Source organism: Gadus chalcogrammus, chromosome 18 (assembly GCF_026213295.1).
Source record: "Gadus chalcogrammus isolate NIFS_2021 chromosome 18, NIFS_Gcha_1.0, whole genome shotgun sequence".
NCBI classification, from domain to species: domain Eukaryota; kingdom Metazoa; phylum Chordata; class Actinopteri; order Gadiformes; family Gadidae; genus Gadus; species Gadus chalcogrammus.
In genome coordinates, this window is record NC_079429.1 from 11,248,964 (window position 1) to 11,276,728 (window position 27,765).

General features: G+C 47.4%; 2 protein-coding genes across 2 annotated transcripts in view; both read left to right on the forward strand.

The window, feature by feature from the left end:
- si:dkeyp-72e1.6 (transmembrane protein 238-like) lies at window positions 1-2,136 on the forward strand. The gene has a single exon (XM_056577173.1). It carries the CDS (start codon window positions 17-19, stop codon window positions 623-625), a length of 609 nt encoding a protein of 202 aa, XP_056433148.1. The 5' UTR covers window positions 1-16; the 3' UTR covers window positions 626-2,136.
- Window positions 2,137-3,283: 1,147 nt separating this feature from the next.
- snx29 (sorting nexin 29) overlaps window positions 3,284-27,765 on the forward strand; it is a 110,911-nt gene continuing 86,429 nt past the window's right edge. Inside the window, exons 1-14 of the mRNA XM_056577154.1 lie at window positions 3,284-3,710; window positions 4,328-4,392; window positions 5,114-5,166; window positions 5,774-5,898; window positions 7,838-8,018; window positions 8,414-8,484; window positions 9,887-10,180; window positions 10,695-11,247; window positions 11,610-11,722; window positions 12,818-12,914; window positions 13,393-13,475; window positions 17,378-17,441; window positions 18,761-18,889; window positions 26,242-26,327. Of these exons, the coding sequence (XP_056433129.1) occupies window positions 3,704-3,710; window positions 4,328-4,392; window positions 5,114-5,166; window positions 5,774-5,898; window positions 7,838-8,018; window positions 8,414-8,484; window positions 9,887-10,180; window positions 10,695-11,247; window positions 11,610-11,722; window positions 12,818-12,914; window positions 13,393-13,475; window positions 17,378-17,441; window positions 18,761-18,889; window positions 26,242-26,327 (1,921 nt within the window). The 5' untranslated portion in view covers window positions 3,284-3,703. The remainder of the gene's footprint in view (window positions 3,711-4,327; window positions 4,393-5,113; window positions 5,167-5,773; window positions 5,899-7,837; window positions 8,019-8,413; window positions 8,485-9,886; window positions 10,181-10,694; window positions 11,248-11,609; window positions 11,723-12,817; window positions 12,915-13,392; window positions 13,476-17,377; window positions 17,442-18,760; window positions 18,890-26,241; window positions 26,328-27,765) is intronic.

Below are 27,765 nucleotides of genomic sequence, written 5' to 3' on the forward strand. Positions count from 1 at the left end.
TTATTTATCCCCGTCCATGAGTCAGAGAGCCACACACACTTCGCCACGCTCTCGAACACACCACCCTCTCATTTCGTCGGGTTCTGGGATTCCTCCTCGGGAGCGGACGGAACACACCGTCGCCATGTCGACGGAGGTGCGGATGGAGCCCGTGACGGAGATCCAGTACGGCGGCGTGGGCCGCTGCAAGTGCTCCTTCTGGTTCGCCGTGGCGCACGACGTCCTGGGCCTGGTCATCATGATGATGGGTGTGTTCGGCGGCTTCGCCATCCACGACCTGCTCATCTACGCCGGCTCCATCATCCTCTTCTTCAGCCTCATCTGGTGGGTGTTCTGGTACAGCGGCAACATCGACGTGCCCCCCGGGGAGCTGGAGGACGACGTGGGCATGGTGAAGATGAAGAAAGGCGGGCTGACCGGCGTCGTCAGGAGCATGTCCAGCCGCGTCTCCAGTGGCCTCCGCAGCTCCTTCCGGAGGACGAGTGGACGCTTCCGGCGGGACGCCCCGGCGGCGGGCGACGAGCCTCAGCACAGGGAGAGCAGGCCCTCCACCGGCAGCCAGATGAGGAACGTGGAGGTGGCTCTGTCCACCATCTCTGAGGTCACCGAGTCCACGGCCTCGTGAGGGCGACGCCGTCCCATGTGACCTGGCTGTGTCTTCAGGTCTCCAGGGAGGGAAATGGCTTCCATCGTTTCAGTGCTGGAGACGGCAGGCCGTCCACGGGTCGCCTTATGGGAAACATTGACATGACGTGGCTCTCCAGACTACCGCAGAAGTAACTGAAACCACCGTCTAGGGGGGCGGATGTCAGCGATATGATATGATCTCACTCCGGAAAACATCTGCCCTCAGATCTGTGTTCATCTGGAAAATGTGTGTCACTATTCGACGGGTTCCTTCTGGAACCGGGAGATACTGGTGTGCGGAGCTGTTACTGTAATGATTAAACAGTATCGTGGACATGGGGACGCTTGGTAAGATGCACATGGTCTTATCTCTGAGATAAGAACATAAACTTTGGACACACACGGTGAGTTAATTTGAGGAAAGTACGGTAACTAAAGCACTCCAAACATTATTTCTCTTTCAAATCGTGTCTGATTTGTGTGGTAGCTTTTGAACCGTCTGTTCAGTTTGATAATGGTAATTTTTAAGTGAGGACTTTGATTAAGAGATAAAATTGATAACCAATAGTCCACTGTCTTAATGGGTCTGGTCTGTTGGTTATAAATATATAAAAGGCTGATCGGTCATATGGTCTATCAGTGATCAATCTTTATCCTTGCATTTTTCTAGTTATTCATTTATAGACTATTTTATACCCGTGACTTCCATATGTTTGGTAAATACCCAGGATTTATGCAACCATATATCCAGGGTTTATGTAACCATTACCTGTCCCAAGTCTATTTATTGTTATTTTGTCAATGTTGTCTACCGTCACATTACTTAATTGACCAATACATTGTACGGTTTATGTTTTAAATTAAAAATGGCATTAATGAACTGATATTGTACATTTGTTGTTATGCATCTGTCAGATTTGCGACAACTATTATATTATTACTGTTTTTAAGACTTTTCCGTTCATGTTGTAAAATAAAAAGCTAGCGTTGTACATAAAGGTTGCAGCTTACTTCCCGTGCAGTCACACCCTTTACCCGCTGGCCTTAACGTGGGAGGGGCCCTCACAATGTTATCAGTCAGAAGCTATTAATCATTATGTGAACTGCAGGTATGCAATCTCACTCAATCTCTTTGTGTTTCATGCATCCGAAAATCTAGTAAATTGAATGATTCCAAACTCCTCTCTAAATAAATTGAACTTGGTCATTTGTACATTATCTTTGTTTTTTTTGGATTGTGTTTGCATGGCTGCCATCAGCAAATTGCTTTATTACGTGATAGACAATTTTTAGACGTAAAACCTACATTCATTATCATTGTCCCACAAACATACACACTCTCACACACATACACACGATAATCCTGAGTCAACAAAATAGAGACAGACAGATTTAGATGCATAATCTATGCATCAATAAAAAATAACTAAAACATGCTCATAGCACATGGGGTTGAGCAAACCCATTTCAACTCATACCTTTGTTATTTGTTTTGCATAAATAATTAATTACATTGTTTTACACTTGAGCTTAGCGCAGCCCTATTCTAAAGTGCATAAGCAAAACAAATCTTGTTTCCCCGGAAAACTTGTGTGACCTTTGCGGCAGAGGGAACCCTGGGGACCTCATGACACTGTGTAACATGCTGAGGTCCTGCTCCCCTATGGAAGATGGAACTTATGTAAGCTGAAACCCTAATTGGGAGAGTCGAGCCAGTAGCATCACAAGGGGAATAGAAATAGCGAGTACTGCTGTGTGGTTTGAGTTTGGAGAGTATCTAGAGGAGAGAAAGCAAAACTCCCCTCAGGGGAGGAAGTCTTTGGAGGGAATATTTTCCTCCAAGTATCAAGAGACCATGGATAAGGTTAGAGGTTGAACAAGTGTGATGTCGGCAGGCGTCGAACGTAACAATACATACAAAATAGGATGTTAGGAACTGTATACAAAATACAGTTCCTATCAACTGTATTTTATATACTGTTGAAATGGCTATAATAAACTTGAACTTGAACTTGAACCCGGGCCACACACACAGTTCCTTCCCCCACCTAGACTGGGAAGACCATCTGGTACAGGTGAGGGGAAAAAACATTGTGACTCTCTATTCATGGTTTTAAAATTGCTAACAAACTTCTAAGCAGTAAGCAATGGTTGGTAGAGATTTTTGATATATTATAATACTTAAATTACTTATTCATGATATGAAATGTGTTCTCTCAAGTCCTGCCATGAGGATGATTTTGGTTGTGTTTTACATCTCGATGTTCCTCAATCTGTCTATCTGTCTTTCTTTGTGTGTGTGTGTGTGTGTGTGTGTGTGTGTGTGTGTGTGTGTGTGTGTGTGTGTGTGTGTGTGTGTGTGTGTGTGTGTGTGTGTGTTTGTGTACGTGTGTACACGTGTGTGCGCGTGTATTTGATACACGCATACATTGGTGTATTGGTAGCAGCCTTGGTCCCTCATCAAGTTTTTACCTTACCTCCCATTTCAAATTCCTTATACGTTTTTTAAGCTATTTGAAAATTATTATTATTATTCTTTTAAACTAAATCTGCTAATAACTAAGTAATGACTGAAAACACTGTAGTGCCGCGTTGAGTTGATTGAAAACTACAAGTCCCACCAACCCGTCTTCCTCATCATGTGACACGGTGTGTTTTGCCATGTGACCACGCTCCATCGCCCTACCGTTTCCCTTTTCGCAGTGTCACAGAGGTAACAGGGAAAATACATTTTCTTTTCAAACCGCCCGCACACAACAACCCCAGTGGCTCTTAAATTAAAACCCGGGGTGCACCAAGACAGGTTTTATTATGTGCTTGTCTTTTTATTATTCTTCAAAGTGAGACAAATATCAAGTCACCGGCAGGCCTCAGTGGACGGTGTAAGCATCAGTTGTCACCCCACGGTCGTGTGGTTGCACGACAGCAAGGAGAGCGTTATGAACCGGCCCACTGATAGCTTCTCCGGCTAATCGCTCCGGAAGGATATGACGGTTCGCTGATTCTGGGTTTAACGAAGAATAGTGTTGACGATGAATTAAGTATTTTGGATGTCAATATTGAAGCTGACCTCAGAATGAACGGTAAGAATTGGCAGCAAAAGTTTTGTTGACACTCGTGTACATGTCAGATTGATGACTCCTTGATAACACACAATATATGAGGCTCACACATCTTGTCAGTGCTTAGCAGGGTTTGAACCGAATGCATGTCTCTTTATGAGACGTATATATATTCTGTATGTCAATGACGTTTTAATTGGCCCTCTGTGCAGTGAATATGTATTAAATATATGACCTGCTAAAGTATTATCAAACCTAATTGACGTATACTGCATGTAGTTCACGTGGAAATTTTGTTCATTTAGTTGTTTTGATTGCAGAGCACTGGCAGCAGTTTGCACATTGATCGAATAAGGGTCAATGGCAGGCTTCTCAATGACAAACGCGAGCTGAGATTTCAAACGTTACAAGATAAACATGATCTTGTGTAAAGCTTCGTGATACATCACTTTCTTCTCTTAAAAGATGATTTTCGAAACCTGTTTTATTATTTTAGTACGATAGTCCGTGTTGAGTGGTGGCAGTGATGGTGGCACCCACCAGGAAGATTCTAATGCTGTTCGCAACTAATAAAGTGAAACAGTATTAGTAAAATGATCAGCTTGTACGGTGCGGTGGGGTGGTCCTCTGATCTCCAGGCACCCAGCAGAGTGACACCAAGAGACAACACCACCTGGAGAGGTTGCTGGATGCTGTTAAACAGGTGTGTCCACGACAGAAGAATGATACATAGATACACGTTATCTTATGACTTGTCTTTCAGTGCTGCTTTGTAAAACACGTTTACATGATGTGTTCCTCCCAACTCATTCATTACTGGAACAATTTTGTTTTGTATTGTTAGATAGTAATAGTAATACAACTATTTATATGGGTTTATTTGGTGCAACGGTATTGTGTCTAGCTCAATTCAATGTTCATCAGTAGAAATGTGTTGCGCTACTTCACTGGCTGACGAGAATATTTGTGGTAATTTCATTTTTTGCGCGTTGATTCAATATTTTGCAGGATCAAACAAGTCGGGGAAGGGGGTGGGGAATAACCGAAGCGGAACCAAATGTAAAAGCTCGGCAAATTAACTTTCTATGTCAAGTCTCGACTCAAACCAGGACCTTGTGAAAAATGTACTACTTATAAAAACGTAACGGATAACGAATCGACATCATGCATATTCATTCGGCAGCCCATTTGTACCTCTGTGGAGTCCCATCCATCCCTTTTATCCATATTATCACCCCCAGTGCATAACAGTGGATCAGTCGGAGTGGCTCTATGGACTGGCTAATCTATCTTGACACGTTTTAATTCCACTTAACACAACGTTTCGCCGTGTTCAATGCCTTCCCGCTTCCTATGCACAGCGCTCACAGAGAAAGTTTTGTATTTTCTGTAGTCCATTACCGCTCTCCTCCATATCTTTTCAGTGCCAAATCCGCTTCGGGGGCAGAAAAGAGATCGCTTCGGACTCAGACAGCCGGTAAGACTTTCACTTTATTATTAACTTAAGGCCCGCGTGCCTGGTGGTTAACCATCCTTAGGGTGGAGATGGAGACACCACTCTGCTGCAGCCCACCACACACACTGGAGAGGCTTGGCCTCCGCCCACCCGCTTGCCAGCTCGCCTCCGTCCCTTGCGGCCCTCTGAGATTCGCTAACGAAGGACGTCTGTCACTTCGTCCACTGTGTGTGAAACACACTCGCAGTCCAGACTCTGAATTTGATTCTCATGTGTGGAACTTGGCTTGCGGAAACGGGGTACCTAGCTCCGTAGGATCTGCAGAATCCCCTCCCTGTGTTAAAAAAACAACAAATTGAAGACCCTTCCGGGCACATTATTAACCCCAGTATTACTATTGACTTATTGACCTGCCCTAGCACCCTGTGTAGTGGCCTGCTCCTCCTGCTCCACTTATTTGAACTATTAACCAATAGTTTGAAGATCTAAGTGTGTTCAGTTCCATTTAACATGTTTGATAAAAGAATGACCAGCATGCGTGCGTGCGTGCGTGCGTGCGTGCGTGCGTGCGTGCGTGCGTGCGTGCGTGCGTGCGTGTGTCTGTCTGTCTCCCTGTGTGTCTCTGCAGGGTGATCTGTCTGTGTGCCCAGTTTGAGACGGTGTTTCAGCATGGCCTGAGGAAGACCAGCGGGCTGGCGCTCACGGCCGCGGCACTCAAACAGGCGGCTGGGTTCGCCAACAAGACAGAAACGGGTAGGCTGCTCCCAGCGACCGCCTTCTTCTCTCTCTCTAGGACAGGGATGGGCAACTTTCATGATAAAGAGGGCCACATTTTTCATCATAACCATCAGAGGGCCACATGACTGCACACTTCAACTAAACGTGAGCTGAGAGAAGCTACACAATTTTGAATTTGGTAGATATGATTCCTGTATTCTGGTGCATTTTGGGGATGGCCACTACCTAAAAGATCTTCCAGGATCGTAACCTATGGACGGTATGTTAATTGAACCAACATACATTCATTTAGTTTTCCATGCCCAATAAGACACATGAATGGTTGGTATTTTTATCAGTGCAAAGGGCACATACATCATCATTCAATGATGCCACAACACTGAAAAACAGTGGCCCAACATTAAGTGCAACAACTCAATGAACTCAAACCCAAGAAGCCTGATATTCATTGCAGTTGTAGTAGTTGTAGTGGCGACTTAAGTGGATATCTTTAATGACTGATATCGTTTCTAAGCAAACTAGACGCATGGGTTTGCCTTTGAATTCTATGAATTCTTCTGATCTTTTTTGACCGAGTTTTCTGTAACTCGATCAATTATTATTATTATTATTATTTTTTTTTTGATTTTTTTTTTTTTTTATTATTATTTTTTTTAATTATGTGCGGGCCTGACTGAGTGAGGATGCGGGCCGTATGCGGCCCGCGGGCCGCCAGTTGCCCATCCCTGCTCTAGGAGGAGAGGAGGGCTTTCCTGTATTCATACCAACGGACGGTCGCTCTGCATGCACAATACTGCTATTTGTATCTCTTTCTTCCTTCTTTTGTTTCTCTGTCACTGCTGAAGAGTGGGAGCGTTTTCTAAATTATTAAAACACAAACCACTCTGAAGGTTAGGTCCCGTGATGTCATGTATATGTTGAATCAATATTCGTGAGTGAAACCCATTAGCAGGAACCGTATCCTCACTGTGGTGGACTCTATTCTCCAGTGAAACAGGACCTTTCAACCACCACACAAGATGGCACACACACACAGAAGTACCTTCAATTTATGTCTCATATTGTTTTACAGTGCATATGGTAATTGCTCATAAATGCAAAACAGTAGAGCCCCCCATTGCACCCATTTCTACTAATTAACATGCCTTGGAAAGACTTTCAGACATCTATTTTTATAAAGTAGTTCTATAAAAGAAGACTTTGTGGCGGCGGGGAACCCTGATTAGCGCGGGTGTGGGTAAATGCAGAGTGAATTGGAAACAAGCTCTGTGTAGTCACGGCAACACGGCCCGCTGTGAGGTGTGGAAGGGATTTAATCAGTTAAAGACTTCTCCTGGGAGTCTTGACTAGATATCTGTGTGAATGCTTCGTTCAACTTTGACCACTGGCCTCTTGACAGAGGAACGCTGCTCCAATGAAATATATTCTGGTAAAATTCTTCCTGTTCTACACTCCCCTGCAAATTTCTTGGTTTCCTGTCTCTTGCCTTGTATTTTTAGTCTGTGTCTGCTATGACCCTCCGATCATAACGCATTCAAAATGTTCTCTTCTTTTTCTCCTCTCCTCCCTGCACGCCTCTACTTCAACTGGCCTTTCACTCCTGCATCTTCCTTTACAGTTTAATTGAAATTGAATTCTGCTGTACAGACCTTCTGTGTGATACGTATTTAGTTAAAATTAAAAAATAAATGCTACAGCCCTCAGGCCACATCAAGATGATTTAAAATGTGCTCTATAAATAAATTATGATTTGTGACCTGGCTTAACTCTTCCATCCATCATCTCTGTCTCTGTCCCTGGTTCTCCCTCTCTCTCCCCTCTCTCCTCTCTCTCTTTCTCTCTGTCTCTCTCTCTCTCTCCCCCCCCTCTCGGTCTCTCTGACTCTCTCCCCCTCTCCCTCTCCCCCTCTCTCTGTCTCTCTCCCCTCTCTCTCCCCCTCTCTCTCCCTCACCAGAGCTGACCTTCTGGTTCTATGTGAAGGAGCACCTGAACCGCCATGAGCTGCAGCGGTTCTACGCTCTGCGCCACATCTCGTCGGAGCTGGGTCGTGGCCGGGCCTGGCTGCGCTGCGCCCTCAACGAACACTCGCTGGAGCGCTACCTGCACACGCTGCTCGCCGACCGCCGCCGCCTCGGGTGTGTGCGCGTTTGTGTGTTTCTGTGTGTGTGTTTGAGTGTAAGAGAGAGAGGTCCCATACTGTGCATAGCAAAGTATCTTTCATTCATATGTTTATAGGAGATATTTTATATGGGACTATTTATATATTTTTACTATTTCATATTTGTATATTTAGTATTTAATATTAGATTTTTTTTGGGCTTAATTTTTCTCTGCTTTGACAATGTAAACGTTTGTTTCCTATGCCAATAAAGATTTTTGTCAATTAATTGAATTTGAATTTAACAGAGAGACTTTGTTTTTATGTTCTTCTCGGTCCAAATGTCAGTGACTAAAGACACAGATTTTCCCTTTGTAGCTTCCTCTGTATTTTCCTCTAGAACCTCATACTGCGGCTCTCATTTCCTTCCAGAACATTCTATGAAGACTGGGCCTTCGTCCTAGATGAAGAGCGGGCCAGCATGCTCCCAACCATGGCAGCCGGTAAGAGTACATGTCATAATGTCTCACTCCTGCTGGGTCGGTCTCACTCTTAGAGCGTGCCTTTAAGCGTGTTATTATCTGCTTATCGGGCGTGTCGTGTAAATTGCATCTTCCGTTGTATCTCCCAAGAAAAACTAGTTTGTACCGGTTGGCTTTGTGTAGGGCAAGATCAGACCGGATTTGGGCCCAGCCAGACCATAGGAAACTTGCGTACTCAACACAGCAACACACAGTAGAATGCATCAAGCCCCCAGGCCTAACAACAGGAGCATTTCCCTCAAAACAAACCACGTCAACAATCCATGAATAATAAACTACTATAGGGCTCCATGGGAAGCCGCTCTGAAGAGTTCCCTGCAGGGGGTCCAAACATACAATGGCCCCCCACTGATGGCCCAACCTGATCACCTGACTGTAAACCTTCCCAGATCTCAGCTCCCGGCTTCCATTTGCATTTAATCACTGGCCATATGGTTGGTGAGTGTGCTTTGATATTGATGTTGAGGTATAAGTTGCTATGCTTTTTCCTTGGCTCAGATCCCATTGAGAGGATTTATATTCTTCTGTATTCATCGGGCTTTCCCCCCTAAGGCAAAGGCTTGTGCAGCTCTAGCACTGTATTGTATTGTAATTGTATATAGGAACAGAACACCCAGTGGGGCTACTATCATGTGGCTGGAAGAGGAACCAGGGGACACACACACACACACACACACACACACACACACACACACACACACACACACACACACACACACACACACACACACACACACACACACACACACACACACACACACACACACACACACTAGATTGGATAGTGAGCAGGTACTTGGTATAGAGAGGGTACTCAAGCTACTTAAGGTACTATGGTTCTACTGTACCTTATTTTTCTCTCTGTCTACTCTATGTACTGTTTACTATTTATTTGTGTAACAGACGCTCTTTTGCAAAGGAGCCTGCAGTTAATACAGAGAAATAACATTAAGGACTGGGTGGGGTAAGAAATTGAATTTAGATACATATTATTTAGGAGCAGGTAGGGGTTAGACAGTGAATACAGAGACAGGTCATTAAGGAGCAGGTAGGGGTAGCCAGTGGCTTCAGATACATGTCATCAGGAGCAGGTAGGGGTAGACAGTGAACACAGAGACAGGTCATCAGGAGCAGGTAGGGTCAGACAGTGACGAAGAACAACCAACCATTAAGAACCTATAAATGACTCAAGTGTCACACACATGGCTCTCCGTCTAACCACACTGCTAAGCAGAGCACATTCCTCCGCCCGCTCTCTCCTTAAAAACGTTCTCTCAGCTTTCTCCCTCCCTCCCGCCCCCTCTCCCTCCCTCCCTCCTCCCTCCCTCCCTCCCATCATCCCTCCCCCACTCCATCCCTCCAGGCCTCAACTCCATCCTGTTTGCCATCAACATCGACAACAGCGACCTGAACGGTGGCGGGACGGCGGCCACGCGGGGGCCGGGCGGCGGCCCCGCCTCCTCGGTGTCCCACCTCCTCAAGGAGTCCACGCAGGGCATCGGCAGCCTGTGGAAGGAGTCCACCCAGGGCGTGAGCAGCCTGCTGCGGGAGATCGGCACCGTCACCACCAGCGCCGCCGCCGGCGTGGTGCCCGGGTTCACGCTGCGGGCCGACGCCTCGGACCCGCTGCCCGTGGTGCCGCGCAGCGCCTCCGCCGGTAGGGGGGGTCGAGTGGAGGGGTCGAGGGTGGAGGTGGACATTGGAGCAGCTGTAGGGGGTCTTAGGAGTTGTGAGGGTTTCTTAGGCGGGAGCACTTGGGAGACATAAGGGGTTTGTGTTTTAGCAGTCAAGTGTGCTTTTGTTTTGTTTTGTTTTGGAGATTGTTATGCTGCGCACTCGCTTGACATCGTGATGATTTGAGGGGAACCGTTGTGATTGGCCACGTCTGCAAGCAAAATAAAACCTGAGCTAGCAGTTTGTCTGGTTCCCACGCTAGCTGCACGCACTCCCAGACATGTCGTTGTTTTACACCGTGTCAGCAAGATGGATAAACAGGAAGGTGACACAGGAAATACAGGCCTACAGTGTGTGACTAAAACAAGTCCATCGCACTCAACCACTTCTGCCGTGACGGACGTAGCTCCCGTTGAGACGTTTCAGACGCAGGATGTTCCGTCTTCCAAAACAGTTTCCTTTTCCGTTGCCATAACGATGTGTGCACCCCTCCCCAGACTCGGGCCTGCGGCGGGAGCGCCGTCGGAGGAAGAAGGTCACCAACATCATCTCCTTCGACGACGACCTGGACGGGGACGGGGCGGGGGACGAAGAGGAGGGTGGGGGCGAGGATGAGGAGGACCGCCCCCGCCGGCCCCCCGCCATGAGGAAGAGCCACACGGCGCCCGCGGCGGCCACCGGCGCCCCCGTCACCCAGGCCAGCGTGGAGGAGGAGGTGGAGGAGGAGGCGGAGGAGGAGGCGGGGGAGGGGCTGGGGGAGGAGAGGGCGGACCCCGTGCTGGAGCCCGCCTTCTCCCTGGCCTTCCCGCCTCTGCAGAACGGGCTGGGGGAGCCGCAGGAGGCGCTCAGCTGGGTGGGCTCCCCGAGGGCCCTGCGTTCCCCCCCCTCGGCCGCCCCGCCCCCGAGCCCTCCCCCGGTGGCCCCCCCGCCCCAACTGCCGGACAGGAAGAGCATCGACAACGACGAGGAGGAGGAGGAGGAGGAGGATGAAGAGGATGTTTACAAACCAAGAGCGCCCACCCAGGGAGAGGTGCCGGCGGCCTCCGATCGGTGCGTTCAGCGCTCGGCGCTCGCCTCGCTTTGGCTTGTCTTTGATGTGTCTTACGCTGTTTGGTTCTGTGGTTCTGTGTGTGTTACGCTCCACTTCCTGTGGAAAAGGTTCCTCACATTTAGTCCAGGCCAATACATTTAATTTAGTATGGCCTTCATTCACACTTCACAGTCACCGTCGCAAAGGACTTCACACGCCCACATCTCACTACAGCCCCCCAACCTTAAGGAAGAGAGCTTCAGAAGGAACACATTCGACTATAATACCAGCCTGCTTGTTTTCTGTACCCTCAGCAACATGGAGAAGATACTTTAAAAGAGGACTGACCTGTACCTGTTGAACCTACCTGATTGCTTCACAGGGTGGTGGTGGGAAGTCTGTCCAGTGTCTCAACGTGGAGCCCCCTGCAGGTGATGACTGAGCACTGCAGCTCAGACATCCTTATCCCAGTGACCCTAGCAGACCGACAGCCAGGTAGGAAGGAGCCAGAAGGCTGTGGTCCCAACCCATCTAGGTATTTTTTGAGGGGCGCATGAGCTCAATATCCTGCCAGAGTGGGATGACTCAAATTGGAAAGGTTCTGGGTTTGAAACTCAATGTCCACATGAGCCTACCTGAAGGAACTCTTTAGCAATATATCCTGAACCCTAATTTGCTCATTGATGGCATGTATCTAAATAAGACAGTGTTCTAAAAATGTCTGAGTAAATTATGTTGAGGGAGACAACTTTAGCATGATATTATTGAATGATATTATTGGGTACATTTTTTGACATTTTTAGACTTAGACTAAAATAACTTTTCCTGCTACAGCCAGCCATGGTACATACTTGTCCAACATTAATTAACTACCAAACTGCTATAGCAAATGGCTATTTCAGATCTCTATACTTTTGTTTTCAAGCATACAAGGACCTATTTTGGCTGGGGTCATCGCTTTTGTCGAAGAATTTATTTTTCTAACTTAACTTTCCACTGTAGCGAGTCATACTTTTAATTTGAAGTTTTTTTTGCTCCACCATGAGTTTCACCAAAGTAAAACAATACCCACACCCAATTTTATTTTAAAATCAATTTGGTCTGTGGAGAACCCCTAAATGAAAAAATAGATAACCATGCTACCAAGCTGTTCCAGAGCCTATAGGAACAAAAGCAGTAGTGAAAAGTCTTGGTTTTTCAAGTCATGCCACCCATGGTATGTCATTTTATAATGTTTTTTTGTTTCTTAGTTCTAAATGCAGTTTTCATGTTTTAAATAATTTAAGCAACTTCTCCAAGTTTTGTAGCGTTTAGACTTTGTTAAATGTTCTCCAACGGTGGGTGGCGAGATAACAGCGTTGTCCAACTCTAAAATACTAAACTAAAATATTTAGCTTGTGAGGAAGTGGTTCAATTATCTGCGTTTTCTATACGCTTTTCAACCCAACCACAATCTGGCTTCCTACCGTCCACTCAGATTGCATTGTTTCCCCGGCACACATTCAGCAGCGGCAGCTAGAGATACGATTCAAACACGCGCCCTTAAATCTCCTGCGACGATCTTATGGGGACATTTTGGTGTTGTTTCAGTGAACTCTATGGAGGATGCCATGGCTTACCCTGGCCGCCGCGACTCCACAGAACCCGAAGGCCCCTGTGAGAGAAGCAGGACCCAGCTCCAGTTCACGTAAGGCCCCCTTTTTTCTGCTTCGGCCCCTCTGCATCGCATGGATCTCCTAACATTGAGTATTATTAACACATGCGTTAGATTTATTTTCTGCATCTATTGTATATTTATATTGGTCTCCCTTGTTTAAGATCTTCTCCTGCTTGCTTTGTGGTCTGCTCTCAAGTAAATCTTTTTTATGTTATTTTTTTGGGCATTTTCCAAAAAACTGTTTTTAGTAATGCCTCCTAATACGCTTCCTTTTCCTCGCGTTCTGAACTAATGAGCTAATTTGTGTTTCAGTGTGCTCTACAGAACTGATGCAATGATACTTTCATTGCATCCATTTTGTGAAGCACACACATACGTTTGCTGTTCTCAGATTTCATAACCGCTCTCTCAACACCGGACGTATTGCGGACAGTGAATGCTGCAGTGTGTGTTGTGTAGTGTGTGTCATACAGTGTGGTTCTGTGTGTGTGTGTGTGTGTGTGTTCAGGATGGAGTCTAGTCCACCTACCCAGGCCGCTCCCCTCTCCACCATACTGCCAACCCCTGGACTTCCTGAAACCATGACCCTGGGTGAGTCAGAATCCCTCTCTCCCTTTATGTGGGTATCCATATACCTGGGTTATTAACATGGGCTTATTATCAACACAGGAGTAGATAGAAAATAATTGAATTGCATTTGTTGGATAATGAATTGATTTGGGGGATGATATGTTAGTTTCCATTGGTCAAAAAGCGTGTTGTGTGGGGTTTTCACAAAGCCTATCTTTCTTATTGGTTGAAGACAAGCATACACCAAACATGTGAAAAAGACGGTTGAAGATGAAAATATCAGCTTGGATGGCATCATGTTTGAGTTGCAAAAGCAGTAGAATGCATCGAGCCTGGTTTTGCGCTGGGATTAAAAACCGTCCACCGGGTGGCACTGTCGGTCTAGCATAACCAGTCCTTTGAGAGAAAGAAAAGCCGTTTCTGAGTGGAAGCTTGAGGAAGTGAACAAAAATGCTTGCCGTTTCCATTTATATTTATTCGTAGAGATTTTTTTTTCAGTAGGGATTATTGGAAATGACGATGACGATGGTTGTGGTTCAATGTGTCCAATAGGCCTCAAACCGATAGACACACAGTCACACGCAACAACACATTCACACATGCACAATCAGGTTGTGGTTTGTCTGTGTGTGTGTGTGCGTGTGCGTGTGTAAGTGCGCATGCATATGTGTCTGTCTGTGTATCTTTGTGTCTGTGTGTGTTTATCTTTGTCCTCCAAATCCAAAAATCTGAAATTGATTTCGCAATCATCACAGCCTGTGATGAAGTGCGTTGGAATGCAGAACTGCACGACTATCTTCTCAACTGGCGGCGGTTGACAGCACTCACTCCATGCCAACCAGCAGCCAAAACCTGTAGCAGTCCTTCACTTCTCTGCAGCTCCCAAAACGGCTTTTAGTCCTTTGTTTTGTTATACACACACCGAGGTGTTTTTGCAGCTGATGATCTGGCGGCTGCCACAAGGCTAGCTCTGTTGACGCGATGGCATGTACGCCCCTTTTCCATCACAGCGTTTGGGCCGTGCAGTGTCAAACCATGCCGCCCTGATTTGCGTTCCAATGACCAGTCCATTACTGCTGATTTACGTTTCCATTTCTCCGAGGGAGGGCCAAAGTGCACCTTCGCTGCCTCCTAGCAGGCTGCACTGATGTCAGCCCTGGGTGCTGTTGGGAGCCATAAGTTATCCTTCAGATTGTAGGAATTATTTAAGACCAAAACTGACAATAACTGCGTGCTTGTGTCCGAGATAAATCGTCATTCATATAGAGTAATGCTCGAGTTCTCAACAGCTTGATTTGTTATTGTTAATTTTTCCAATCACTATTATATGCGCCTTAAACACGATATTTGCTTGCGTTAGAAAATGGATTTGTTGAAAAACAACCGATTTATTTCAGACTAGACTGTTCTAAACACAGCATATTGTTCAAATTTCACACTATTAGATAGTTGATTGATAAACAACGTCTTTTTTTCCTAATATCAAGGACACACACACACACACACACACACACACACACACACACACACACACACACACACACACACACACACACACACATACACACACAAATACACACACACACACACACACACACACACACACACACACACACACACACACACACACACACACACACACACAAACACACACTCAGATGAGCAACATCCTCAGCTGTTATATGTGTGTGTGTGTGTGTGTGAGTCCACACAAGTTTAGTGACACACAGAGAGAGAGAGAGGGACAATCTACAGTATTTGTATTTGTTTGGATGGAGAATATTGGTGTGATGGCGTACGAGCTGATCTTTGGTGGATCCATTCAGTCTTGACAGCGAGTGAGTGGGATGGAGTCCATTAATTGGGCAGTATGGAGGCTATAATTCACACGCGGCCTCCATTACCACAGCCTGCTGGCCGCTAATGCATCTATTATTGGAGCCATTGTACAAGATTGTATAGACACCCGCACCCTCAAGCAGGCACGCTGTCGCACATGCACACACTGTCACACACACACACACACACACACACACACACACACACACACACACACACACACACACACACACACACACACACATATTTCGGCAACGTCATCTTAGTAGCGGCATTCATGTTCAAGATCTTACAAGTGCACACACACACACGCACACACTCGCACTCGCACTCGCACTCGCACTCGCACTCAAATGTATATGCACCCATTTCAGACCAGCACATTGTAATGATATAAAGGCACTGACTAACATGACTCACATACGCATGCACATTTCCATATGTGTGTAGTCGCTGTCCAGGAGCGAGGACATGGGGCCCCAGGGCCGCCCTGAGGGCCTAATGACCCCCTAGCCCCCCCCCCCGTGGGCACACCAGGGGTCCCGCCTATTCCAGCCCTGTGGATTTCGAGAGCCACCCTCATACAGTCACGGACCTCCACTCCTACACCGCTTTTATCCACCACTTCTCATCACCTTCCAACCCATTGCGGGCCCCTCCCTCGGTCTCAGACTCCTTTTCCTCGTTCCCGCTCATCCTCCTCCCTCTTCGCCTCCTCAGTCATCTCTTCCTTCCTCTGTTTGTTGTGTTTTTCTTTCTTATTCCCCTCCTCCTCTTTTCATCCTTCTGCTGCCTCACCTCCTCCTCCTCATCCTCCTCCTTCATTCTTTATCTCCTCCCGCTCCTTTTTCCCTTTCTCCTTCTCCTCCTCCTCCTCTCGCTTCATTCCCCACCACCTCCTCCTCCTTTCTCTGCATCCTTCATTCTCCTCCCCCTCCTTCTTCTTCTCCTTCCACCACTACCACTGGCCAGAGCAGATCAGGCTCTGAGCTTCTGGTTCGACCAGATGTGCTTGAGTCAGGATTACACAACACTGATGGTCTCTCTTCTATGTTTTGGTGTGTTTCCGTGTGTATGCTCATGTATGTATGTATGGATGTATGTATGTATGAATGTATGCATGTATCTATGTATCTATGTGTGTGTTTGTTTGTAAGTAGGTGCTTATCTTTGTTTATACTCGGCCTTGAACACCTGCTCGTGCGTCTTTGTGTGAGTGAGTGTGAACATGTGTGTGTGTATGTGTGTGTTCGTTTGTAAGTAGGCAAGTAGTAAGTAGGTGCTTATCTATGTTTATACTCGGCCTTGAACACCTGCGCTTACGTCATGTGTGAGTGCGTGTGCATGCACATGAAGTATGTGCCTATGCACATTAAGTGTGTGTGTGTGCGTTTCCCCCCAGTGCGTGCATGCTGATGACCGCGTCACATCTCGCTCGGCGGGAGAATAGATTTACATTAGGTCCAAATGATCTCCGTAGATCTGCGTTGGTACTTCTGGCTCCGCATCCAGTGAGGGCAGGCTGTTTAGAGCACTTGTGCATGTGTGTCACCATGACGACGAGCCGCTATGGCCTCTGGTGTCACCGCTGCCGTGCTCTGTGGCCAGCGACGGCACCAGCCAAACAGTGGGAGAACGTTCTGGAACATTCTGCCCAGAGCTGCTGTTAGTGTTTCGGTTACTCTGTACAGCAGTCTTTCATATACGTACTGTTCGGTATGTATTTGGTATTATGTAGTGTTTTTCGAAAGTTTCGTATTTTATCCTTTGACATTGAATAGAAAGTATTGAGTTTATTGAGATTAAAATTTGTCCGTATTTCATTCTAGAATTTGTTCCTTATTTTTTATTCCCATGAAATGGTGTTTCGCACGATTTGTTAATTAATTAGCTTAATCCTACCTTACTCTGGCAGACTGATATTTGTGGTTTTTGAGGTCTGATACTGAATTGTCATTCCTTTTTGTAAAAAAGAAAAACTGTAATATAAATGTATAAGTCACACAGACATTAGCTGCTATGGTGATTTGCGCTCTTACTTTGTGTGAGTGTGGTTAACGTTAACTGTTGTTGTGTTCCTCCAGTGGAGCTCCGCCAGGCCATCGTAGCCCTGATGAACAGGAAGGATGAACTGGATGAACTCAACACGTATGTTCCACGCACGCATGCACACACACGCACGCACGCACGCACGCACGCACGCACGCACGCACGCACGCACGCACGCACGCACGCACGCACGCACGTAGGCACAGCGTTTTGTATCTAATTTGCTATTAGGATCCACGGGGACACATGGAGTTAAGAGGGCCCTGTTGACGACTGTGCTCAGAGTACGAATGGCGTCGTAGTAAAGGAGAATCTGAGGTTTTTCATCCTGGACTCTATTTTCCAATCATTTGAGGTCTCGGGGTCTAATGCAGACAATTACTATTTTTAATGGGTCCTATTACGCTGCAGCGAAAGCCGTAGCTGTAAGCCATGAAAAACGGCCTTCGCTGTTATCCTTTGGGCGAGCAGTTCCCGTCACTGTACTAGTGTACAATGCACCTCTAAGGTGCTTGTTTTGGCCACATTATACTCCCAACATTATGGAAAGGATCCCTATAGAGAAATAAATCCTCTTTCTCTACCTTTCGCTTGATCCGGTCTGTTTGTTATTGTGTGTTACCAAGACCCACTCAGGGGAGCCACAGAGAATGATGGGAACGTGAGTGAGAGCCGGAGAGAGGAGAGATTGTTGTGTTGGACCACAGAGAGAGTATCTTGCTGTTATCTGGTGTAGATTTGGGGTGGGGGAGAGAGGAGTTTTAATGACAATAGGGACATTTCCTGCAACAAATCAACTCTTCAGAGGCTTCTCATTGAGCCAGACTTGGTAAGACGCAATGACAAACAGAGCGTGATGAAACAACAAGTTTTATTTCTCGGTAGGGATCCTCTCCATAATGATGGAATATAATCTGAGCCTCTCAGTGGCAAAGACTTACTTTGCTTACTTTAGAGGACAAACATTAATGGGCCCTTATGGCTCCAAAGGATTGCATTGCAGCCCGTTTTTGCGGATTATGGCTGCGGCGTTCTCGCTCAATACTGGACAAATCTCAAAAAGTGTTTTTCCGCATTAGACCCTTAAATCCAAAGTGGACGGAAAAAAGCAAATAGGCTCCAGGTTGAAAAATTATTTAATTATTTAAACGGTGTCTTTGAGGGTGTTGGGTACTTGCTATTACGTTTCAGCATCGATATGTCCTAAGATCCCTTGGTCGGTTTTTATCCCACAGTGCCGACCTTCAGATTAGTGAATCATTCTATTAACCCATTTTCCACAGAATTAAGTGTTAAGTGGCCGCTACACCGGACCACTTAACAAAAGGTGTGCCCCTGCTCCGTGGAGCGAGGCCACCGTCTGGGGGGCCGTTTCCCCAGTGGGGCTGACCGTTGAGCCCTGCCCCCCCCCCCCCCAGGTCTCTGCGCAGCCTGCTGGACGGGGAGATGGAGCACTCGGCGGTGCAGAGGCAGGAGACGGACTCCCTGCAGAGGAAGCTGACGGAGCTGGAGGAGCGGCACGCGGCCAGGGTGCAGGCGCTCGGCAGGTAGGGCGTGGTCCCCAGCTGTGTAGGGGGAGGGCCCAGGCTGGGGGGAGGGCCCAGGCTGGGGGGAGTGATCGCCGGTTTGAAACGACTGAGGTTCAGTGGCAGTGTTGATTTGATTGGAAATGAGTTGAAATTAAATCATTTAAAATTAAATTTAATTGGGATGATTTTGAATGTAATCGTTCTTTTTTTTTTTAAGTTGAATTGATTTTTTGATTTATCTTTTTTTAATTTATATAGTAGCAGGTTAGGGGTTTGATTCCCACCGATTTATCCCTGGTTAGGAACAGGGAAAAGCTGTGTGATGCAGAACAGCCTACCTGAAGACAATGTGAAACACACTGTAGGTCACCATAGACTACATGCTCACCCATGCCGATTAAAACCCTGTTTGGTGGAAGTAAAGGTAGAAAACTCCTCGTCGAATCAGACTAAGGGGAAAGCAATGAGGGAGTAATAACACTTCGGTTATGCTCATTGATTTGCAGTCGACTCGAGAGTTTGCAGGGGACATGTCCTGGGGGCTTTGGGTTGGAGGGGAATGGCAGTTCAATGCTCAGCATGTTTCCCCTTCTGACCTTTGAACTCTGTGGTTTTGGTTCTCAATTGCTTTCTTGACATGAGCAGCATGTGCCTGACATATTGGGATCTCCTCTGTACTTTCCATATCGACAAACGCACGCACATGCGCATTGACACACACACACACACACACACACACACACACACACACACACACACACACACACACAACACACCACACACCACACACACACACACACACACACACACACACACTAGCACTAGCATCAGATTTGCCTTGAAGAACAAAAAGCTAAACTACATCCATGTGTGTGCTGTCAAATTCCCTTTTAAAAGGTTACCATTGTAATGTAAGGCAAAAAAACAGTGCGTCATTGTCAAACGCTTCAGTACCCACCGGGAACTCGAGTTTATATCCATAAAACCAACTCCACTCAGGGTCTCACACAAACCCAACTACAACCACTCCGCTCTAGTGTCATGATGTCGTTTTAACGCAACCGATGTGTCAAATGACTGAGTTGCGTCAACAGCCTCCATCTGACGCTATTGATAGCCCCAACTCCTCCTATGTGCCGGGGGTGGGGGAGGTGGGGGGGGGGGGGGGCATGTTCTTCCAGACCCCCTTAAAGCGGACGTGAGTCAGCCTCCATCTGCCTTCCATAGAAAAGGCCCCAGGAAGTGCGTCGTCTTCCCAGAAAGTAGCCACCTACGTGGTACAGCAGCAGACCACCTCCCGCCACGCCGCCTACGCCTCCACGATGGGTCTGCGGAGAAACCATTGACGAGGGGGATAGGTGTGTGTGTGTGTGTGTGTGATGCGTGGAACCGCTCGTGCAGTTCCGGTGTGTGATTTGGTCGCATTCTCAACAGGTCGTTCCAATGTACCGCGTGCATTTTCCGCCCGGCAAACACGCGCATGTGCTGGCACGCGCCCCTGCCACAGAAGCCGCCCTGCGTTGTCAGCCTCTGAATCTCAAGGGCCTACTTTTCTTCCTCGACCAAATCGGGCTCAATCAATAGCCGGCTATAAATACCAGAAGATCAGCGCCGGCCCCGAATAAAGGGGCTGATGGCTGTCGAGATCGCCGGGGGGAAGTGGCTGCCGCCGTTTGGATTTCCACACGGACTCCCCTTCTCTCTCTCTCCCTTCTATGTGGTTCTTATATGAACCTTTAAACAGCAGCCAGCTCAGTGGTAGCGCTGGACCGGGAGTCAATTAATCCCACACCCCTGAACCCCCCGTGCTGGAGTCTGATGTGTGGGTGGTAGTCGGACAGGCTGGTGTAGACTAGACGGGTCATCCAAGAGAGCCAAGTGGACACTAGTCTCTCTGACGCTTTCAGCTTTATTGACAATCATGTGCTAGGTTTATACCAGCTGTGTGTCTGTGTGTGTATGTGCTTGCACTCGTGTGAGTGTGTGTGTGTCTGTATCTGTATCTGTGTGTGTGTTCTTGCAAGTGTGTCTGTGTTTGTGTGTGTGTGCTTGCACTTGTGTGTGTTTGTTTGTGTCTGTGTGTTTGGTTGTGTGTGTGTGGTTGTGTGTTTGTGCTCTTGAACCATGTGTTTGTTCTTGCGCGTGTTCTTGTGCCCGTGTGTGTGTTTGTGTGAGTGTATGTGTGTGTAACCCGGCTGAGTGTGAGAGAGACATAGGGAGATGCTCATATAGCGAGTGTTTGGTCAGTGTTGAGTCACCAGAGCAGGGTGGGCTGAAAAGACCCAAACCGTGCCACACATTGAATACTTTTATTTATGTGCACAGAGAACAAGTCCTTCTTGGACACAAACAACAGATGCAAATAACTGTAGGATACCATTTTCTGTCGTCATGTTAAAGGTGCGGTGTGTGTGTGTGTGTGGAATCTAGTGCCATCTTGCAGAACGGACTTTGCAGAAATGGAAATGAACATTCATCAGTATGTTTTAATTGAGGTTTAATCCCATGAATGTAAGAACCCCTTGTGTTATGTAATATGATAATAAGCATGTTTCCACAGTATTCAAGGACGGACATAGAGCTCTAGAGAGTCCAATTGTTTGATCGTTGTCGCTATCTGACTTGTAAGCTATTACCCAAAGTTTCCATTTGACAGACTAAATACATCAGGATTTACCACGTACCACACGCTACCTGCCCTACTGGGGCTGTTTTGAGTCGAGCCGTTGTCTTTGTCAAGGAACTCCCCCTCCCGCTGATAGAGGGCTCCACTGTAACTCAAAGGGCTGCCCAGGTTTTAATAACCCTGTGTGCTCCATCTGTTTCTGTGTGTGGGCCCCGGTTCTCCTCTTCTCCAAAAATCTGTGTGAAGTCATTGTGTTTAACTGTTGTTGTGTGTGTGTGTGTATGTGTGTGTGTGAGTGTGTGTGTGTGTGTGGGGGGGGGGGTGTTGTTACTGTGTTTGTGTTAAAACATCGCTATTGCTAGGCAATCATTTTTCGTCCTTGAAGCCCCTGGTCTCTGAATAACCCCGTCTCACTGCAACAGGGAAATATGTAGAGTCTAAGGTCCAATCCCATTTCTACCCCTTACCCCTTCCCCTTACCTCTCCCCCTTGTTTTGAAGGGGTAAGGGGAAGGGGTAAGGGTTCAATACCTAAATGATCGTCCTTGACGGCAAATTCCTGCTCTGAATTCCCCGTCAAAAAACAAACACACACACTCACACACACACACACATACACACACACACACACACACACACACACACACACACAGGCTGTCTTTTATTCCGACCTGTTTTCTACGACCTAAGGGAAGACTAATCTCTAGGCCATCAATAAGGAGCAAGGACAAATGGTCCCACACAAGGCAATCCAAAATGAACAAACGGAATACAACGCAGTATCATCTAGTGTTAGTTCATCTATCAGACCCCGACGGAAATAAGAGTTCAGCCGAGGCACCCCTCCCTCCCCTCCGCCACAGTACTTCTGAAGAAGGACCCAGGGCTCATCCGAGCACACTGCCTTTCTCTACACTCAAACTTTCCGACTTCAGTTGGCCTGGCGTTGGACCGGCTAGCTGGGTGTGGATGAAACATCACTCCTGTTGGTTTGTTCCCCCCTTAAGGATTAGACTGTTGGGCCCAATCCCATTTCTACCCCTTACCCCTTCCTCTTACCCCTCCCCCTTGTTTCGAAGGGGCAAGGGGAAGGGGTAAGGGGAAGGGGTAAGGGGAAGGGGTAAGGGGAAGGCGTAAGGGGTAGAAATGAACTAACACTAGATGATACTGCGTTGTATTCCGTTTGTTCATTTTGGATTGCCTTGTGTGGGACCATTTGTCCTTGCTCCTTATTGATGGCCTAGAGATTAGTCTTCCCTTAGGTCGTTGAAAACAGGTCGGAATAAAGACAGCCTGTGTGTGTGTGTGTGTGTGTGTGTGTTTGTTTGTGTTTTTGACAGGGAATTCAGAGAAGGAATTTGCCCTCAAGGACGATCATTTAGGTATTGAACAGGCAACAGGAGGTGTGCGTCTGTGGGCGTGTGAATCCGTTCTTGTTTTGCACTCTCAAACGTAGGCAGTCTTAAGACACCCGGGGCCGGCTCCTGAAGCCAATTTAGTGAAGTTTATCGTAAATTAAAGGAGGGACAAGGCTGAGGTGTTTTAGGAGATAAAGCAGCGCACACACAGAAAGAGGGGAGAGAAAAACGACGAGGAAGAACACTTTGGGGGCTGGGATTGAGCTGAGGTGATTACTGAACATGTTTTATTTTGTGTTCGGGCCCTCTGGAGGTGTGCTTTTACCTGCGGTTAGCGGGAATGCCTGGAATCCTCTCCTCTGCATTTCATCTTGGTCTCAAAGACACTATCTCTGACTGTCTGTGCTCTATCGCTCTGCCTGGCTGTATCTGCATCGCTGTATCTCACATCTATAATCTCTCTCTATCGCCATCGCTCTCTCACTCTAATCTATCGGTCTCTATTGATCCGGACCTAATTAAAAACATGTATCTCTCTTGTCGGTGCCAAGCGGCACGTACTCCCTATTAAAAATTCATGAATAAGTTGTTATTTCTAATATAATACTTTGTCTGGCCTTTTCGAAAAACAAGGTAGCCCAACTCAGTAAAAGGCTGCAGCTCTCGGCAGTGCCTCCCGCTCTGCCCTCCAGAAGAGCTGACCTAACGCATCGCCTATATTGCAGAAGGCTTTTACCTGTCCCTACGCCAGTCGGCCCCGCTTGGTTAATTAAAGCTATCCTCCCGCTGACCGTTAGAGAAGGGGGGGGGGGGGGGTGGGGGATGGGGACACGGATGGTGGGAGCCGGACTGCAGATGAGTCTGGGGGTCTTGGGGCTTGGGGGGAAGGGGCGGTGCAGCCCTGACGTCAGCTTATTAACTGTCCTACTAACCCTGGAATACACCGGAACTGCTCACTTCAGAAGTTAATATCAGTCGTGACTTAGTGTTATCTTATATTGGCTTATAGTTGTCTCTCATAACTCTTTGATTGTATGGTTGTTGTTTATTTTATTTTATGTGCAAAATATCCGGAACGTGTTCTTCAACCGTGTGCCTGGCCAATAGGTAAGGAATTACCACCATTGTTAATAATAAATTACCGAATGACGTTATTTTCCGGTAACGGTACATGTTTGGTGTGGTGCGGAGTGCTTTAGTCTGCTTACACCACGTTTACAGATAATGATTACATATTGTTTCTATAACATTGTTTTTGTGTTGACTTAAAGGAGCAGTGCGTCAGTTCAGTTGGGGGCAATCTGCAACCTCACATATTGGGTAGTAGAGGGCTGGGAATACTTGAAGACACTGGTGGCGTACTACAATGTTTGTCTGTCTGGTGTCCATCCGCGAGGGACCAAAGCGGACCCTCGCGGACATGGAAGGTATGAATCCGTTCTTCACAACCGGTGCATCAAAACAAGAGCTCTTGCTCCACTCTGCCAGTTCTATATCAAGGGCTCCTCAAAGCAAACCATGTGCATGTCAGAACGCCAACAATGAGGCGTTGTGGGCTGCTGCTGGTCATTGTGGTCCTTTTTTATTGACTCTCTCCCACCCCCACCCCCCAAGAAGTGCACGCTGGGGGTGTTTTCCGCGGCCCCGTGTTCAGCGTTATAAAAAGCTAATCTGTTTTCTCATAAGGTGTGGGACACTTGCTTATTTAAATTGTCCCACTGACAGCTGTGGTGGGGGGGGGCGGGGGGCGGCGGGGGGATCTCTGCCTAAATTTCCCCCCAGACCGCGTTGTAGTGCAGACGCACGTCTTCCCTTTGCCCACCACTTGTCGGTTATGATGTAGATAATTCACAGGGGTTATTGTACCTGTATATCACATCCTGAGATGCGATGGCTCCAGAGCTTCCTTTGGGCCCTTGGATGACAGGACGACGTTACATGAGACAAACCATTCCGAGTGATCCCGTCCACGCGTCGCGGTCCTGAGGGGGCCGCCCGGAGGTAATGGCTCCTTACCGGGGCGGCTCTGGGGAGCTCTCACTCAGGCAGCAGAAGAGCTCGGCTGTTGTTTTATTATTTAGTGATTTATTAGCATTAATTCAAAGTGCATTTTAGTGTCGTTAAGCGGGCCCCTTTAGTTTTGCCATGAGGGGTGAGAGTGATTAGCCATTACACTCCGTTTAAAAAATCTGCCCTGCCACTCTACTCACATAAGCAGTGGTTTGGAGCAAGTGATAGGTTTATCTATCCTCATCTTGGTGGACCACTTGGGGTGTCTAACTAATGCACAGGGCAGGGCTGACTTTGAAACGGCTTTTAATGGCTGATCACACTAACAACCAGTGGTTAAATAGGGGCCCTTTATCCAGCGGACCGGGGTTAGGTATCTGGCTCTGGGATGGCTTCGGGTGGGTTTTGTGGGGACTTGCCACTTCACGCGCCCTTCCGAGCAACGCTTGAGGAGATGGATGTCAGGACTCAAAAGATGGTTGGGTGTCGTTGGTCGAGGCACGCACAAATTCCAGCCTAGGGGTTCTGGTCAACGGCACGAGTGTGATCCAATGCCACCGTGGAAGACCTTTTTGCTTTGCCATGTAGAAGATTGTTCTAGTTGTATTTTCTAATTACTCGCACAACCTTTTTTTCAATGTTCAAATCTAATCTAAAGCAAGTTTTCAGTAGTGCTGACAATTCGCTAAGTAAGCTTATTGCAGGTACTTTCCATGTTATGATTGTTGCTTAACTAAGTTTGCGTAATCGTATTCATATTCTAGTTTAATTTAAAAAATGAATTTGTCTCACTGCCTGACTATTTCACCTGAGACGACTTTAAAACAATTTGCACACATTTTGCATACCCCCCCCCCCCCCCCCCCCCACCACACACATACACACACACAAATAGATTGAGAGAGAGAGAGAAACAGTGTGTATGTGTGTAAAAGGGAAACAGGACAACACAAAAAAGTTACACACAGAGAAACACACACACCACCAAACCCAGTTACTCGTGCAGGCAGAGACCCTGGCAATCAGGCTGCAGGTAGCTTTTATTAGCGGTGATGTAATGAGCCGTGGCGGCTGCGTCTGGCCTCCAGTGCTCCTGATGCCCACTACTCCTCTCCTCTCCGCCCATTGTCCAAGACCAGCAGTGATAAGCAGCCCTGTATAATGGAGGTTGCTGAGTGTGTGTGTGTGTGTGTGTGTGTACGTACTTCGAAGTTGGTGGAAGCAATAGAGAGGCACTGAGAACAAATCGAAATGTTAGGTTGTTGACTCCTGCTAATGTGTGTGTGTGTGTGTGTGTGTGTGTGTGTGTGTGTGTGTGTGTGTGTGTGTGTGTGTGTGTGTGTGTGTGTGTGTGTGTGTGTGTGTGTGTTTGAACAGAGAGAACGAGGTCCTCAAGGTGCAGTTGAAGAAGTACGTGGGTGCGGTTCAGATGCTGAAGAGAGAGGGGAGCCAAGCCAACGACGGTAAGCCACACCACACCTCGTATCGGCTGGGAGTCCAACTCCTTCAGCTCGCTCTCTCTCTGTTTGTCAATGTCTCTTTATCTGTCTCTCTCTCAGTTGTCTCTGTCTTGCTCTCTCTCTCTGATTATCTCTGTCTCTGTTTGCTGTTGTGTATCACACACTCGCCCACACTCACACACGCACACACACACATGCACATCCGCACTGATCCACCCAACACCTGCTACTTAGCTGCTCGATGTTAAAGTCACTGTCAATTGCTTTGGATAAAGGCGTCAGCTCAATGAATAAAGACCAATCCCATTTCTACCCCTTACCCCTTTCCCTTACCCCTCCCCCTTCAAAACAAGGGGGAGGGGTAAGGGGAAGGGGTTAGGGGAAGGGGAAAGGCGTAAGGGGTAGAAATGGGATTGGGCCTAAATATTAACTGTTATTGTACGGAACCTATGCTTGAGTTTGAGAGAAGGTTTGTTTAAGTTATTCTACATTTGAGAGAATGTTAGTAGTAGTTACTTCAAATTTGAAAGTAGGTAAGTAGAACTTATTCTACTTGTGAGAGAAGGTTAGTAGAAGTCAGTTTACACTACCCAGGCATGGACTAGAGCGTCGGACCGGTGGTGATATGTTTTCATATGAACTCTGGGAAACGCTTTGACGGGACTGCTACTTTTGATTTGCGGCAGCTAACAGCCACCGTCGCTCCAACCCGGGGTAGAACACGACACGTGTGTTCGTGTTTAAAGCCCCAGAGGCCTCGTTGAGCCCTTCAACGTCTCTCTCAGGTCCGGGACAATCATTACCCGCCCACGCGCCCCTCCTTGTAGACGAGTGGGCTCCCTGTCCCCCTATGGATCGAGCCTCTCCCTCCTCGCCCGTAAACCACTGGGATAATAATTGGTGCTCGTTCGACAAGCTCCTGTCTCGTGTGTGTGTGTGTGTGTGTGTGTGTGTGTGTGTGTGTGTGTGTGTGTGTGTGTGTGTGTGTGTGTGTGTGTGTGTGTGTGTGTGTGTGGTGTGTGTGTGTGTGTGTGTGTGTGTGTCTCGCCTGACCTCCGGTTCTTTCCTCCAACCCTCCCTGCTTACTGATGTCTCATTAAATCGTCATTTCTACCCTTTCGCCTTTTTAACCTCCCTCCGTATCTTCTTCTCCCCATCACAACCACCCCCCCGCCCCCCCCCCCCATCAATTCCTCTCTTCCCGCTCTTTGTCTGCGTTTGCCTTCATCTCGCCAGGCGTAGTAAAACCCTCGTCATGGCAACGTCTAACTGATTTCATCCTCCTGTCCCCCCGTCTCTGCTCGCTAATGATGCTCCCACGCCGTCACACTTTGATGTCCGTTGTGTGTGCATCCTTGTGTGTGTGTGTGTGTGTGTGTGTGTGTGTGTGTGTGTGTGTGTGTGTGTGTGTGGTGTGTGTGTGTGTGTGTGTGTGTGTGTG

Bases quoted from the DNA above. Each gene is read 5' to 3' on its own strand.
- si:dkeyp-72e1.6 (XM_056577173.1), top strand. From the start codon at position 17: ATGAGTCAGAGAGCCACACACACTTCGCCACGCTCTCGAACACACCAC.